This window comes from Sarcophilus harrisii, chromosome 1 (genome assembly GCF_902635505.1).
Source record: "Sarcophilus harrisii chromosome 1, mSarHar1.11, whole genome shotgun sequence".
In the NCBI taxonomy this organism is placed as follows: domain Eukaryota; kingdom Metazoa; phylum Chordata; class Mammalia; order Dasyuromorphia; family Dasyuridae; genus Sarcophilus; species Sarcophilus harrisii.
The window spans coordinates 334,405,115-334,421,143 of NC_045426.1; the positions used below are offsets into that span (position 1 = coordinate 334,405,115).

The window sequence follows — 16,029 nt, forward strand, 5'->3', positions numbered from 1 at the left end:
GACACAAATTCCTCTGGCCATTCAATATATGTGTATGGATATATATATATATATATATATATATATATAAACATATACATACACACATTTATGTGTGTAACCTATAGAAATACCATATAGGTTATTGTTGCCATATCTGGTGTTAGCCAGAACTCCAGAGAAAGAAGGGTAGACATCTTGGTTTGTTTTGTGGGGACAAATTGAGACAGACTACACACAGCTGTGCTGACAACACTTCTTGCCGGGCTGGTAGAGCGCCCCAGAGCAGCCTGTCCCTTTAAGCAGGAGTCTTCTCTTGGGTTTCATTCTCCGCATCAGTGGGCTCTGGTGGAGCCCGCAGCAAGATGTAAACTTAACTGGTAAGTCAGGGGTTGGGGGGGAAGGAGCTTCCTTTTGGCCCCAGAAACTTTGGTGTCTTGGTGGGATTGAGGCCGTTGGCTTCTGGGAACAGGAACCAGAGCAGTCTGCACTGTTTTAACCATCACTTATACAACCCACACACACACACACACACACACACACACACACACACACACACACACACACACACAGAGTCATCCCATCAACCCCAAGCCATCCCTAACACCTCACAACTTTAGTCCGGTGGCTGGATTGCAGAATCGTGGCAGCCATACATTCAGGACCATAGACAGATCCCTTTGCCTTCTAGCCAGGTCCAGCTGGCTATGTCCCCTGGACAGCATCTCCTCCTCGACTGGGCGGGGGCTTTAGGAACATGCAGATAGCTTTTCCTGAGGCTGGGAAAGGCGAGGGCACTCCTCTCAAGGGCTGGTCCCCATAGCTGAAATAACAGCTATTTTTTTACCATCCGCCCTCACCACTCACCCACCCACCTCCCCACGCGCTCTCTCTCTCTCTCTCTCTCTCTCTCTCTCTCTCTCTCTCTCTCTCTCTCTCTCTCTCACACACACACACACACACACACACACACACACACACACAAGCGCGCACACGCACGCACACAGTCCAGTTGCCACCTCTCTGATTCTCTTTCGCCTGGATCCTCCCCAGACAGCCAAGCATCCCGGAACCCTCCACTCCCACCACAGGGGCCATGCCCCACACGGAATCCAGCCCTGAGGCCCGAGAGGAATGAAAGGAGTCCCGGGTACTCTGGGGAGGACCAGGAGATGCTGGCAAGCCTGGTGGAGCCCGTCCCCCTCGGAGGGGAATAGAGAAGGCGGCGGGCTGGAGAGAGACCATTCCCGGACAGGCAGCACCAGTCCTAGCTTTGCCAAAGCCCCAAGCAAAGGAAGAACCTGCTTGTTTGAAGAGCTTGCCCTGGGATTTCCGAGGGTAGCAGCCTGCCCCAGCTGTCTAGCTGTGGGGTAAGTCAGCTCCCTCCCATCCCCGCCCCGGACCCCCGCCCTCCACTTCTTCCCCCACCCCCCAATCTACCAGCGTACCATGAAGAATTATGAGGATGTGTGACAGAGGTATCCAGATGTTGATCACCACTGTGGGAGCTTTCGCTGCGTTTAGTTTAATGACCATTGCGGTGGGCACAGACTACTGGCTGTATTCCCGAGGCGTATGTAGGACTAAGTCTACAAGTGATAACGAAACCAGTCGGAAGAACGAGGAAGTCATGACCCATTCAGGGCTTTGGAGGACCTGCTGCCTGGAAGGTATTTACATCTTTCCTCACACTGACTCTCAAGGTTTCCCAAACGCTATCGAGCCAAGGGATGGGGACAGTAGGGGGTGTGGAGTGGGAGGTGGAGGATGCGGGAGTGTTTAGTTTAGGGCATTGCTGTGAAGATTTAGCTGTCCAGTACTCGGGCTAACTGAGACGGTAGACTCGGAATGGTATCAAGAGATGTGAAAGCGGTGTGAGGTAGAGAGAATGGTTCCATGCTGGCCTGGGACGCCACAGGACTGTAGGTGGCAACGGTGTTTAAGGAAGTCAATTTGCCAAAGCCCAGATCTTTTCAATGTCTTTCAGGCTTCTCCGAGCTTGGGGGGGGGGGGGGGGGGAGGAAGGGGGAGGTGTTGGCTTCCAAGGTCCTCCCTGTACTAGTTGTCATCTGCATTTGCCCGCCAGGAGTTATCCAGAGAAAGCATTCTCCTGAAAGCTCACGTTTACATAGCGCTTCAGAATTTATGAAGTGCCTTTCTCCCAACAGCCTTGGGATACAGGCAAAGGAAAAAAAATTGAGGTTCAGAATAACTTGCCCAAGGTCACAGAAATATTAAGTGGTCAACTGGGCAGCTAACTAACCTAAGACTTCTAACTCTGCATGCAGCATTCTTTCCATTGCATCATATTGGGTGCAATGTATAACAGAAATTGTTTTCCATCCTTTTCTATAACAGAAATCCTAAGTAGTGTAAATTTTTCCAAAGTGGGTGCCTTTCATCAACCCTTTAAACCTATAAATCCCTCCCTATATTCCCATATCTTACACCCTTCAAAGACATACACTGTCATGGTAACTTACATTCCTGCTAAACCCGGGCATACACACACACAATAGCTTAGGAAAAACTTCATTGTCTTTCCCTCCTATTTCACATCAGGGTATCAACCACCCACTGCTAAATCAAAGGAAGCTGAAACCTCAGCAGTCAGGATGACAACTCCCAGGAAACCATCTATTGCCAAAAAAGTAGAGTTTTTTCTTTCCTCCAATCCTATCCTTACACACACACACACACACACACACACACACACACACACACACACACACTTGTCCTTATGGACACTTTACATTTACATTGTTGGAATACTTTGAAGGTAGTGAGCTACTTGTCATTGGAAGCTAAAGCATGGCCACTTGTTGGGATACGTCATCTAAGGAAAGAATGCTTTGTAGATGGATTGATTTAGATACTCTGTGAGGTCACTTCTGTGATGCTATGATTCTACAGTTCTAATATTCTGTGATTCTAAGATTTGATGATTATGGGATTTTTATTATTCTATAAATCTAAATGTAACTATGATTCCTCAAGATGCAGCAGCATCGCAACTGGTTTTTCTAGTCAAAATTTGTCTTTGGCTGAAACTAGAAGGATATCCTCCAAAATGTAATTAAGAATATAGGCCAAATATTTGTCTTTCCCAGAGGTATTTGTTTGGCTATGGTAATAGGTCCTGGTTAATCTTTCTTATTATAAAACTTGTTCTTATAAAACTTGTTCTAACTGTAGAAAAAAGATGTTTGAAGGGGGGATAGGGCAATATCCAAGACCCACTAGAAACTGTTAGGCAGATTGTGTAGAAAAGCAAAGCTTTTTAGGGCATAGAGGAATATCAATCAATCAAAATAAAAAGCCAGAATTAAGGCTCTTTTAGAATCACTGATGAATCTTTGAATAACCTGGAGCAACAACCATAGTGATGGGCACACCTGAAGAAGTCTCTGGAACTACAACCCAGAATGGTTATCTCCCCTTTCTGGAATTCGATTTTATCATCTTCAAAATGAGGGGATAGGATTAATCGACTTCTAAAGTCTATTCCAGCTTCAACATTCTATGTTCTTTATGTCCAAATGTTTCTTCTGGGTCCAACATCTAATGTGATGTGTTCTAAGGTGTTTTTAATTTCTAACAGTCATTTTTTAAGGTACCTCTTATATCTAACATCCCTTGAGTCTATGAAATCTAGGGTCTTTTCCTTCCTTCTATCCATGCGATTTCTATGCTGATTTGTTCAATGACTGGCATTTACCCACTAACTGAAAAATGTCTGCGTTGCTGTTTGTGTGTAACTTACCAATAGTGATGAATAAAAACCTCAAACCAAGTGAGTGATTAAGAAGGCAGGGAAACGACAACTGTTTCAGAATACTGATGAGAGTCCAACATGGCAACTGTGCTGCTCTTACTGATTAAGTATAAAAGCTTTATGAATGACTTGGAAGCAAGATTAGTTAAAGTAAGACAATTTTAAGAGTTCCATCAATGGGAGAAGAGAACAGGTGCAACAAATATAAAGCTGCAGGCACCTGAGAAATCTACCAGTCCAAATTCTTCATTTTACAAATGGAGAAATTGAGACCCAGACAGAGGAAGTTATCTGCCCAAAGTCTTGCTTAGTTAAAGAGCCAAGTATTCTGATTTAGAATTTTTCCATCGGACAATGCCATTGTGCACAGAGGCAGAATATAAAAGCTAGAAGCAATCTTAGGGATCCTAGAGTCAAACATCCCTTCCCCCTCACACACACAACACATTGTCATTTTGAAGAAACAAGGTAAGAGTGGATGAAGACTTGGACAAGGTCATCACATATATAGTTAGTGAAAGTATAGTTCTAAAATCTGGCTCTTTTGGCTTCTAATCCAGCAACCTTTTTAATATACCAAAGGGTTAACATGGCCCTTGCCCACCTTCCTATCATCACCCCACCCCTTGACAACCTTAAAGACCCATATACACGCTATTATTTTTGTTTTTAATAGCGTGCTTTTCACACACTAATTGGAAAAATGCCTTTGTGCAAATGCCTCAGTAGCTAGTGCTATGACTTCACTTATCAGTGTAATATTACATCATTTCTCAGCCTTCTTCCCATAGTCCTGACACCATGGAAAACTGTTGTCCTGATTGTAGCACAGCTAAAATTACTTCGGTCTTCAATACTACAAATTTGCAGTTTGTGAGGCTGCAGCTGTGAAAAAGGCACTTGAAAAGCAATTTGGTGTAGTAGAAGTAATGCTGAACTGGGAGCCAGGACACCTAGGTCCCATCTCTGTTTCCGTATCTTTTAAACTAGGATTAGTGGAGGATCTTTAAGTCATCTTCCAGTTTTGATGTTTGATGTTCTTTGTCCTAAAGTCCCTACCAACTCTCACCATGTTCTAACATTCTATGGTTTCTTGCCAGGTCTTGATACCCTAATTTTTAATTATCTAACACTCTATTGAAACATCAACATTTTATGTTCTCTATTCTAACGCCCCTTTCCATATTCATATATTAGTAACACACAAAGCTCTGACGTCATCCATTCTTACTTCATCCAAATGGTAGCATATTATTCCACATCAATTTTTCCTCTAAATGTGAGCAAAGCAAAAGTTTACAGTGATTGTCTAGTGTAGTCAGTCACATTAGGGAATTTTTGCCTACCACTGACTGAAGCTTCAAAATGCATTGCTGCCAGGGCACCAGGATAAGAATTCCTACCAGGGTCTCTAGCAGTACAATGGAATCAGGTATGGTTTGCCGCAGCTGCATGCACAGATCCTGGAATGGGGAAAGAAGGCAGAACCAGTCTCTGCTACTAAGATAGTGACTTACCCACAGAAACTGCTCACAACCACAATGTAACAGGCTCATGCTATTTTCTCAATCCATCTGCTGACAGAGAAGCTAGCTTGGACACCTTCTTAGTTTCCCCAATATTTTCTCTAAGAAAGTCCACTGGGACTTCTCCCCTTTCCTCCTTTTTATTCAGAATCCAGACAATAGAAACAAGAGCTCTCTTTTACTGAGCACTTTGTGGTTCAAAAGAACTTTGCACTCATTATTTCACTGGCTCTTCACAACGATCTATCTGGTAAGAGTGAAGCAGTCAACAAGTATTTATTAAGCACTTACTGTGTATTAGGCACTGCACTAATCACTAGGGATACAAATAAAAGAAAAATCATCTGCTGCCCTTGAGAAGCTCACACTCTAATAGAAAAGATAACATGCAAATAAGTTAATATATGTATGTATAATAATATGCACGTGTGTATATGCACATGTGTGTTATAATATGAATGTATATGTGTGTTATTAATAGATACATAACATCAACATGTATTTATATATTCTATATAATACATATGTGCATGTATGAGATAAATTTGTAGGTAATCTCAGAGGGGAGACAGAAAAGGATAGTGTATTATTCTCTCCATTTTATGGATAAGGTAATAGACTCAGAAAACTCAAGTGATTTGGCCAAAATCACAAATCTGGAAGATGGCAGTGTTATCACTTAAATCAATGTTTCCCAATTTAGTGTTCTTTCTGTTAAACTGAGCTTCTTCTCAAAAAGGTGTTCATTCTCAACCTGGGCAAAGCCCTGGAATATTCATACTTTCTGCCCTGGCATTTTAGGGAGATGAAGAAGAGGAGAATAAATGAGAAATGAGAAAAGTAAAAATATGGCTAATCCAACTTGTTTCCTAGGAGTGGTGAACTATCTTGAGAAGGACCTCAACTTAAATCATGTTGATATTTGGACCCAAAATAGTCTTTAATGTATTAAGCATTAATTAATTACTTACACTGTGCTAGGTTCTTGGTTCAAAAGACAGAAATTAAAATAGTTCCTGGCTTCAAGGAGCTTATAATCAACTGGGGGAGAGACTAGCAGGGAGTGTGTGTGTGTGTGTGTGTGTGTGTGTGTGTGTGTGTAAATGTAAAATATATATAATATAACAAAATAGGTCTAACAGCTATAAGAGAAGGGGGAGACCAAGAAAAACCTTATGTAGAAGATGTGTAACTGGATTGAGTGTTGAAGAAAACTAGCCATTCTATGAGCTAGAGGAAAGGTAGTAATGAATGCCAGGCATAGAGGTTATACAAAGGCAGGAAATGAAATGTTGTGTATGGGGAACAGCAAAATAGACTATTTTAGTTGCAACACTGTGTGTGAAACAGCATAATGTGTGCCAAAGACAATTTGTAAAGGACTTTAAGGGCCAAAGGGAGGAGAGAGGAGGTTTTCATGAGTTTTACCTAGATTGAGGGCTTTCTAGTATTTTTAAATGATAATTGTTACTATTTCCATGGTCCTTCGTGGTTTTGTATGTTCCTTAAAACAATCCTGTGAGACTGATGTTGTAAATGCCATTTCTTGCCTCCACAAGGTGGAGGAATTAAGGTTCAGAAGGGAAAAGTGATTTCCCTAAGATCACACAGCTAGCAAGTGAATGAACTAGGATTTGCCCAAAAGCATTCTGATTCTATGGGGGTAGCTAGGTGGCACAGTGAAGACAGTGCTGGTACTGGAGTACAAAGACTCATCTTGGTTAGTTCAAACTTCAGACACTTACCAGCTATTAACCCTGAACAAGTCACTTTTGCCTCAATTTCCTCATCTGTAAAATGAATTAGAAGAGGAGATAGTAAACCACCCTAGTATTTTTGCCAAGAAAACATCACAGGGGGTTACAAAAGGTCAAACATTATTGAAATAACTGAACAATAATAACAACATTCTGATTCTATATGCAGCAGCTTATCTACTATACCACAATGCTTCTTCCCAATTCTATCTGTCAGCAGCATGCAGGGGCACAGAGCAGAACAGGGAGGCAGCAGAGCACAGATACTGACACCTTTAAGCAGCACTCCTCTGGAAGGCTTCAGTAGCATGATGCCATTGGTGATGGAGAAAGTGACCCTCAGTCATCTGCCATAGCAAACTAGGGAGCCAAGCAATTTGAATATCAGAGACATTTGAGAGCATCCTTCATCAGAGAGTGCTGACTCAGTCACAGATTTCTGAGTTCTCTCCCCTATGTATGACATTCTTTGGCACCCCAAGGGATTTGATCAGCTCAATTAAACACCCGGAGGATGTGTTTAGTGGTTGTGTTCCCTAGGGAGAAGAATCCTTGTCACTGTTTGCATTTGTTAGAAACTGTGAGAGCAGGTGACATAGAGACAGGGGCAGCACAAGCACTAGGGGAAAGTCCAGTGATTAAAGGAGTGGCCACAGCTAAGCTCCATGCTATATATCTATCTAACATCTGACTGAGACCTTTCTCCCTTCCTAAGGGTGTTTCCTCCAATGGAGTCCCAAATCTTTGACACTGTCTAATTGATATTTGAAATGCTCTTGAAAATTACTTTGTCATTCTCCAATCAGATGAGTGAGCAGGTCATTGTCTATGATCTCCTTCAAGATGGACCTTACGTATTACCAAGAACATTAGATCATAATGCTTACACAATAAAATATGGATTTATTTAGATTGGCATTCAATCTTTCCATAGTCTTACTCCAACTGATTTTTCTAGACTTCTCTCACACTACTTACCTTTTACAACTTTATGTTCCCACCAGATGAAACTATTCTTTATTTCCAGTCTCACCTTGCTTTCCCTCTTCTGATTTCATGTGTCAGTACATTATGCTCTATACTGGAAAGAGACACTACCCCAAACTCTAATCTTTATCCATTAAAATTTTTGTCTTTCTTTGGATGTGCCATCTCTTCCATGAAGCCTTCCTTCATCTTTCTTACTCAGTCCTCATTAGAACTGATCTCTCTATCCCTTAATCTCTTGTTCTTTTACATTTGAGCTCTCTTATGTACTAAATTGTAATAAAGTAGTATGGGCTTTTCTTATTCCTTTCCCTGATCCATTTTAAGAGAGGGATTTTACAGTTAGCTTGAGACCTTATTTATCATAGGTACTTTAAACAATTTTGCTGTTAGTCTCACCTCCATGAAAGACCCTGATGGATCCTAATGTTAGATACTTTCCTTACCTATACCTCAGTTTCCTTAGTAAAATGGATTTGTCTCCCCCTTCTTATTCTTCCATCTTTTTTCATTATGTAAGACTTGTTTGTTCTGAACCAAGTTTTCAGCCTGAAGTCTCACAAAGATCATTTCATAATTATTGTCATCAATCACAATATTTTTCATAGTACCACATGGTCATTTCAAGAATAATCATAATAGGTTACATTTATATTAAGGTTTTACAAAGTGCTTTAACCACCATAACCTTATTTGATCCTGTGAAATTTTAAACTATGTTTCAAAGTTTTGCTACAATGTTATTCCCTTGGAATTTTCTCTGATTTCCCTGTATGATTTTTCACCCAACTCTCTCATAGCATATTATTTGTTGCTCTTCTTATTCTCTCAACATGTTATTTTGTATCTTAGCTATTTGTGTTCATGTTCTGTCTCTCTACTAGTCTGTGAGTTTTAGAAAGGAAGGGAATAATATGTTAGTTAAATATATAATATTTATATATATTTATATTATAAACAATATTTATAAATATAAAAATAAAGAGTACCTGCCATCGTGGTGCTCTATATGGATTAGGAGCTTAATATATGCTTGTTTAATTTAGAAGTATCATATAATGAACCAGTACCAAAATACTAATGAACAAATAGGGAAAGTGAGGTTCAGAAAAAATGAAATAGCCTGCTTGCTCAGTTTTTAAGTGGCAGAGCCAATATTTGAAAGTTAGTCCTTAGATCCAAGCCCTTTGTTCTTTCCATGGTACTCTTCTCCCTTCCACTCTTCCAAAGATGCTTATGTAGGTCTAATCCTCATCACTACCAGGTTTCCCTAGATGAGGGAGGATTGTGCTACTATCAGGGAAAAAAGAGCCTTTTTTAATCTTCATTTCTATAAATCCACAGTTTCATTTTACCAGATAAAGTAAAAATGGAAATATCTTCTATGGTTGGATTATACTCTAGATACAAATGTGAGCCCATAAAAACAGCCAGAGTAGGTTCATATGTCTTTTCAGGACCTTTTCCTCTTGTCTTTTTAGAGTATCTGGGGAGTCCTTATGTCACAAGGTGGGAAAATCCAGATGCAGCATTAAAAATGACATGGCAAATGCCCCAAAATATTAATTCTCACCATTTCTACAGTCCTTCAAAAGTTTACAAAGACACACCATATAACAAGCCTGTGAGATGAGTAGTACAAGTCTTTTAACCCTCATTTTATGGACACAGCAATTGAGAACTCAGTGAAGTTAAATGGCTTCTGCTCCAGAATCAAAATCTTTTTCACTGCCCTAGATAGAACAGCAGCAGCCCTGGGTTCTACCCTTGAGCTTGTTGTAGACTAGCTTTATAGTCTTGAAAATTAACTACATAGTATCAAAGATTCCTCTAATATTCAGTATTCTCAGGTACCTTCTACTGATTGATATAGAATCAAGAAGCTCATAACTGGCATGCACAGTTGTTTGCATGCCATGTCCCCCATTGCATTAGATTGTGAGTTCCTCGAGAGCCAGTACCATATTTTTGTCTTTGTGTTTCCAGCATTGAGTGCCTGGCACATAGTAGGCACTCATTCAATGTTAGGTGATTAAAAATCATCCCTGCCCACAATAACTCACATTTATATAGCACTTTAAGGATTGCAAAGTACTTTACAGTTGCTAACTCATTTGATCCTGATAATTATCATGTGAGGGACATGTTGTTCTTGTTACCGTTTTATAAATGAGGAAAATGAAACAGAGATGTCAAGTGACTCTTCCAGTATCTCTGAGCCTGGTAAGAGTCAGAAAGAGGATCTGAACTTGGGTCTAACTCTAATTCCTACACTTTATTCATTGTCTCACTTAGCTTTTAACAAATCAGGCTGTCTTAGAAAACAATTTGGCATAATGAATAAACTGCTACTTGGAGTTAGAAAGAACTGGGTTAAAATGAATGTTAAAATTATTTTATATGTAACTGGGGGAAAATAAAATAATTTTTAAAAAAGGATGAGAAGAGATGGAAAGAAAATATATTTACAAGAAGTTTGGCCAGAGATCCAGTTCTGCCAAAACACCATAAGAATATTTAAGAATGCAACTTGAAGAAGAGCATTAAACAAACCATTTTTAAAATCTGTCAAGATTTTTATTTAAATTTTAATAATGAAAAAGTTTTTTCTCTATTAAAAAAAAGAGCTGGGTTCAAATCCACACAATGACCTTTACTAATTTTTTGATTACTGAGAAGTCACTTAATTTCTTGATGAGCCTCAGTTTCTTATTTTTAAAATGGGGATTATAATATATATAGTGCCTTTCTCACTGAGTTATTATGAAGCTTAGATGATATAAAGTATGCTAAATTATTTGTGAAACATAAAACATATATAAATATCAGCTTTTATTATTAGGCAAATAATTATCATTGGAGGTGGTCAAGAAGTGGACATCCAATTAAGGGGGTATTTTATTTTATTATTATTTTTTATTTAATAGCCTTTTATTTACAGGATATATGCATGGGTAACTTTACAGCATTAACAATTGCCAAACCTCTTGTTCCAGTTTTTTACCTCTTACCCCCCACCCCCTCCCCCAGATGGCAGGATGACCAGTAGATGTTAAGTACATTAAAATATAAATTAGATACACAATAAGTATACATGACCAAAATGTTATTTTGCTGTACAAAAAGAATCAGACTCTGAAATATTGTACTATTAGCTTGTGAAGGAAATCAAAAATGCATGTAGGCATAAATATAGGGATTGGGAATTCAATGTAATGTTTTTAGTCATCTCCCAGAGTTCTTTCTCTGGGCATAGCTGGTTCAGTTCATTACTGCTCCATTGGAAATGATTTGGTTGATCTCGTTGCTGAGGATGGCCAGGTCCATCAGAACTGGTCATCATATAGTATTGTTGTTGAAGTATATAATGATCTCCTGGTCCTGCTCATTTCACTCAGCATCAGTTCGTGTAAGTCTCTCCAGGTAAGGGGGTATTTTAGAAAAGTGATTTTTAACCTGGTCTATGAACTTTTAAAAATAAATGTCAATAACTGAATTTGTATAATTGGTTTCTTTGGAAACCCTATGTCTTTTATGCACCCAAAAATATTCTTCTGGAAAGGGATCCAGAGGCTATATCAGATGGCCAAAGGGGTCCGTGAAAAAAAAAAGTAAAGAGCTCCTGATTCAGTGGGAAATACTGCTTCAGGTTACAAGATCTAACGACACTGTTGTTGTTTCCATTTGTTAGTCTTGGTTTTTCCCTTGAGGACCAAGTAGACTAAGTCTATATGACAGTTCATGTCAAAATTATTTAAAGTACTTTCTCAGTACTATCTCATTAATGTTCTGAACATTGTATGTTTGGAAGGAAGAAGTAAAGGAAAACAGGTATTTTTATAGTTCTAATTTTATAAACCTAGAAGCTAAGATACTGAATAGAAAAGTCTAATTAGGATTATAGTGAACTACAAAGACAAACATAGAATTTCAGTTTTCCCTTTCTTAATGCCTTCCCCTCAATCTCTTTCTAGGCAATCTCCATCCTATATAAAACCATTATGGCAACTTGTATAACAATGGTGATAATGATGATAGTGATGATGATATCTAGCATTTGTTTATATATTACTTTAAGATTTGCAAAAGATTTTACAAGTTCTACCTCATTTTTGTCTGACAATAAATTTGTGAGGTAAGTGCTATTATTATTCCCATTTTATGGATAAGAAAACTGAGTCACATGGAAACATGAAGGATAGCCAATAAAAAGTCACAGAGAAGAGAAATGGAATTCCCCATATGGAACAAATTAAGCAAGTCAATATGGTTATAACTTGGAGGGCAAAAAAGAAGAGTAATATGTAAATATCCTAGATGACTAGAGCCAGATTTTGAGAAAGTTTAAATTCCAAAGACAGGAGTTTGTATTTCATCATGAAGGTAATGGAGAACCACTTCAAGTCCCTTTTAATAGTGACATAATAAAAAATGTGTTTAATGAATGTTAATTGTGCAGTTCTGTAAAGGAGAAAAAGAGGAAAAAAACAATTTCTGTAATATTTATTAAGAGAGTATAGAATGAGTCCAACAAGAAGTAGCAAAAGTCTGCTTAAAGATTTGGCCATGTGAGTAGAGAGAAGAAAATTAATTTGAGAGAAGTAAAATCATCAGGAATCAATATCTGGTTGGACATATGAGATGAGAAAGAGAGATGAGTTAACAATGGCTCCCCTAGATCACAAACCTGGGTGAATGGAAAATGGTTCCATAAAGTAACTCATTCCATGGCACAAATGCTGCTTTTTTGAGATTCTGTGTCCTTCCATTGACTCTTCTTCTATGTCCTTCTATATGTGTTTTCTTCCTCAAATAGAGTATTTACCCTCTAGGAGCAAGACTTGTTTTGTTTTTCTACTTCTATCCCCAATGCTTGGCGCATAGTTAGAGAGCAAAGAGGAGTTTTTTATTCATTTTAGAGCTGTTTCAGGGTTAGAAGTTCTTCCTTATATTGAAATCAAATCAAGACTCTCTGTAACTTCTATACACTGGTTTTAGTTTAACCCTACGGGACCAAGCAGAATAAGTCTAATGCCTCTTCCCTGTGACAACCATTCAATTATTTCAAGGGAGAATTTAAGTGTGGAAATTGAAAGAGGGAGTGTATGTGCTAAGGGGTCTGTTCCCTCATTGATGCTTAAGAATTTATGACTTTTTCCTGGATCTAAAGGAAATGGAATTGTAGATAGAAAATATTCTACTGTATGGTCCACAGTGTGCACTGTACAGCCTTTGAAATGCAGGAAGAAAACCTGGCAAATTACAGCAACATGCTGCAAAGGGGATAACTGTTCACAGTTGCCATTCTCAGCCTCTGTAGATAGTTTCATTAAAAATGCCAGTTCTTAGTCATGCAAATCCACTCAGTGCTGAAGCTTGGTCATTTAGAATCATGTTTAAAACAAAACATTATGACCTTTTGAAAATTACGTGAGAGCAAAACAAATTAGATGTTTATCAGAATAAAACAACCCCTTGGCAAAAGCATAACTCAGAATGGCACTGGTTTGAGGGGTGTGTATGTTTTTAATGATTTTTAGTAAAAGATGCTAGCCTTGGGATGCAGCTGAATTGCTTGAGGTATTTTGAAACAAAATCAAGCGGTTGTGATGTTAATTGGAGCCAAAGGTTTGTTGAGGATCATAGTAATTGGGTCTGCAAAGATCTTTGCTTTGTTTTTCTGTGTCCAATGTGGTCTTTGAAACCAAATGGCAGAGTTGAACAGAGGAAAGAACATGGCTGAGATCCTAGTGACCTAGTGGACTCAAGCTGAAACCTTTGAATTAGGCAATCTGCTTGTAATGAATTTTTATTTTGGAGTCCTACCCTTAGAGGGAATATATTCAGACAGTGAACTCTATTAAAATTCTACGTTCTGCTGTCATCCAGTAGCCTTGGTTGGGGCAGTCCCAGAAGACATTTCCAACTGGATTAGTGAGGGTAAAGACGCATGGCTTGGCCTTTCAAGGAACCCATATTACAAATGAAGAAACTTCACCAAATCAATTAGTTCTTTAAGTACTCAGCTCAGTTTGTCTCCTTTGATGAGTTTTACCTGACTAATCTCACCCACATCATCACAGAACCTCACAGCTGACATCTAATTAAAGGGCATCTGAACAAAGATCTCCTCTACACCATACCCAACAAGTGGTCATCTAATCCTTTCCTAGAAGCTTCCAGTGAAGAGAGATGACTTCTTCCTGTGGCTTGGTGACTTTGATCATTAGAAAGTTTTTTTCCTGATATCGAGCCTTTATCTCTTGGCAACAATACAAGGTTCCTAGTTCTGCCAAGCAGAACGTGCCTAGTCCCTCATTTATGTTTCCAACCTCTAAATACTTACAAGATGGCTGGCATGTGTCCTTTCTCTTTTCAGGCTTACTCTAACCAGGGCCCTCAGACAACTCTCCCATTACATGAACTCAGCTCCCTTACCACTTTGGTTATTTTCTTCTGGATAAAGTTTAACCAGTGTCTTTCCTAAGATATAGCACCCTTCAATCCCCTCCAATACTCCAGCTGTGGTAAGAATAGAAGAGAGTATAGCCAGATAATAACCTCCTCATCCTAGATATGGTGTCTCTCTTGATGGAGGCTAAAATTGCATTTGCTTTTTTGACAGCCATATCACACTATTGACTCATATGGAGCTTGCAGGCCATTTTCAGATGAACTATTTTTGTAGGTAAATTCCACATATGCTTTTATATAGGATGGAGATTGCCTAGAAAGAGATTAGGGGGAGGCATACAATAGTCTTGGTAAAGATCCTAACTTTGTCTTATACTAGCTAATTTATTTAAGTTCTTGTGGCTTCCAATTGTTCATCCGTAAACAATACATGTTCTGTCTACTTCATGTACTTCCTATAAGGATCAAATTAAATAATTGATATAAAATGTTTTTTTGACTATAAGGACCTACAGAAATGTGAGCTATTATTATCACTGAGATTTTTTTTTACCTAAATATTTTTTCTCTCTTCCTAAACTATAAACTCCATCAAAGTCTATCTTTTATTTTCCTTAGGTCTTCCCACAAAGTCTTGCATAATGCTGGGCATATTGAAAGTACTCTACATATGAATGAATTAATGATGCTGAGGCATAGAGAGGGCATGTAATAGACAAATTTGGAGAAGGAAATCTAATCCCGGTGACTCTATATTTGAACATATGGGTAGGAGGGAAAAGGTGGGTCTTCCCTTGGAATATATAACTTTAAAATCAGTCATGGAAGAATCCTATTCTTTTCTGATGTCTCTAATGCAAGACTAGCTATTTTAAAGAATCTAAATGGTAAGATATCATTTTTAAAAATTTAAAACATATATTCTATGGAGGGAGGAGAAGAGGGTAGAGAAGCAAACAAGGTTAGTAACTCAAGATTTTCATGATGGAACAAAAACCCATATCAGGAAATTGTTGCTTTCCCTGCTTCCTTTTCCTGTTTATGGCAATTAGTGGCAGAATGGATTGTATAGTGGATCTGGAGTTAGGAAGACATGAATTCAAATCGAGTCTCAGACACTTACTAGTTACATCATTGGGCAAGTCAATTAACGTTGTTTGCCTCAGTTTTCTCAACTGTAACATAAACTATAAATATAAAATTACATTGTTATGAGAATCAAATGAGATTTATTACTATGTAAATGCTTAACATAATCTCTGGCACACAATAGGTATTATATACATATTTATTCCTTTCTCTAGCCTTCATTTTCTTTTCCCCATTCCTCAGGACTTCAAATCATAGGATGTTCAAACTTAAAGGGAGTTATAGCATCGTCTAAGATACAGAGTACCCTAAAATACAGAGTTTTTGAATATTAGAGCTGAAATGAATTATAGATCATAGCATATTAGATCTAGAAGTAAAGGATGTTAGACTTGTAAGAGATTTTAGAAATCATCTTGTCCAATACCATAATTTTATAGATAAGGAAACCGAGACCAAAAGGCGGCGACCACACACCCAGTAAATGAAAATTTTGAGATTT

General features: G+C 38.6%; 1 protein-coding gene across 2 annotated transcripts in view; it reads left to right on the top strand.

Moving 5' to 3' along the window:
• Positions 1-233: 233 nt before the first annotated feature.
• Positions 234-16,029, top strand: part of CACNG3 (calcium voltage-gated channel auxiliary subunit gamma 3) — a 121,532-nt gene continuing 105,736 nt past the window's right edge. The window contains exons 1-2 of one of the 2 annotated variants that reach the window (XM_031945587.1): positions 234-359; positions 1,033-1,649. In XM_031945587.1, coding sequence (XP_031801447.1) covers positions 1,439-1,649 — 211 coding nt within the window. In that variant the 5' untranslated portion in view covers positions 234-359; positions 1,033-1,438. Of the gene's footprint in view, positions 360-954; positions 1,650-16,029 lie in introns of those variants that run through there. The other variant, XM_003761878.2, reaches the window with a different exon arrangement.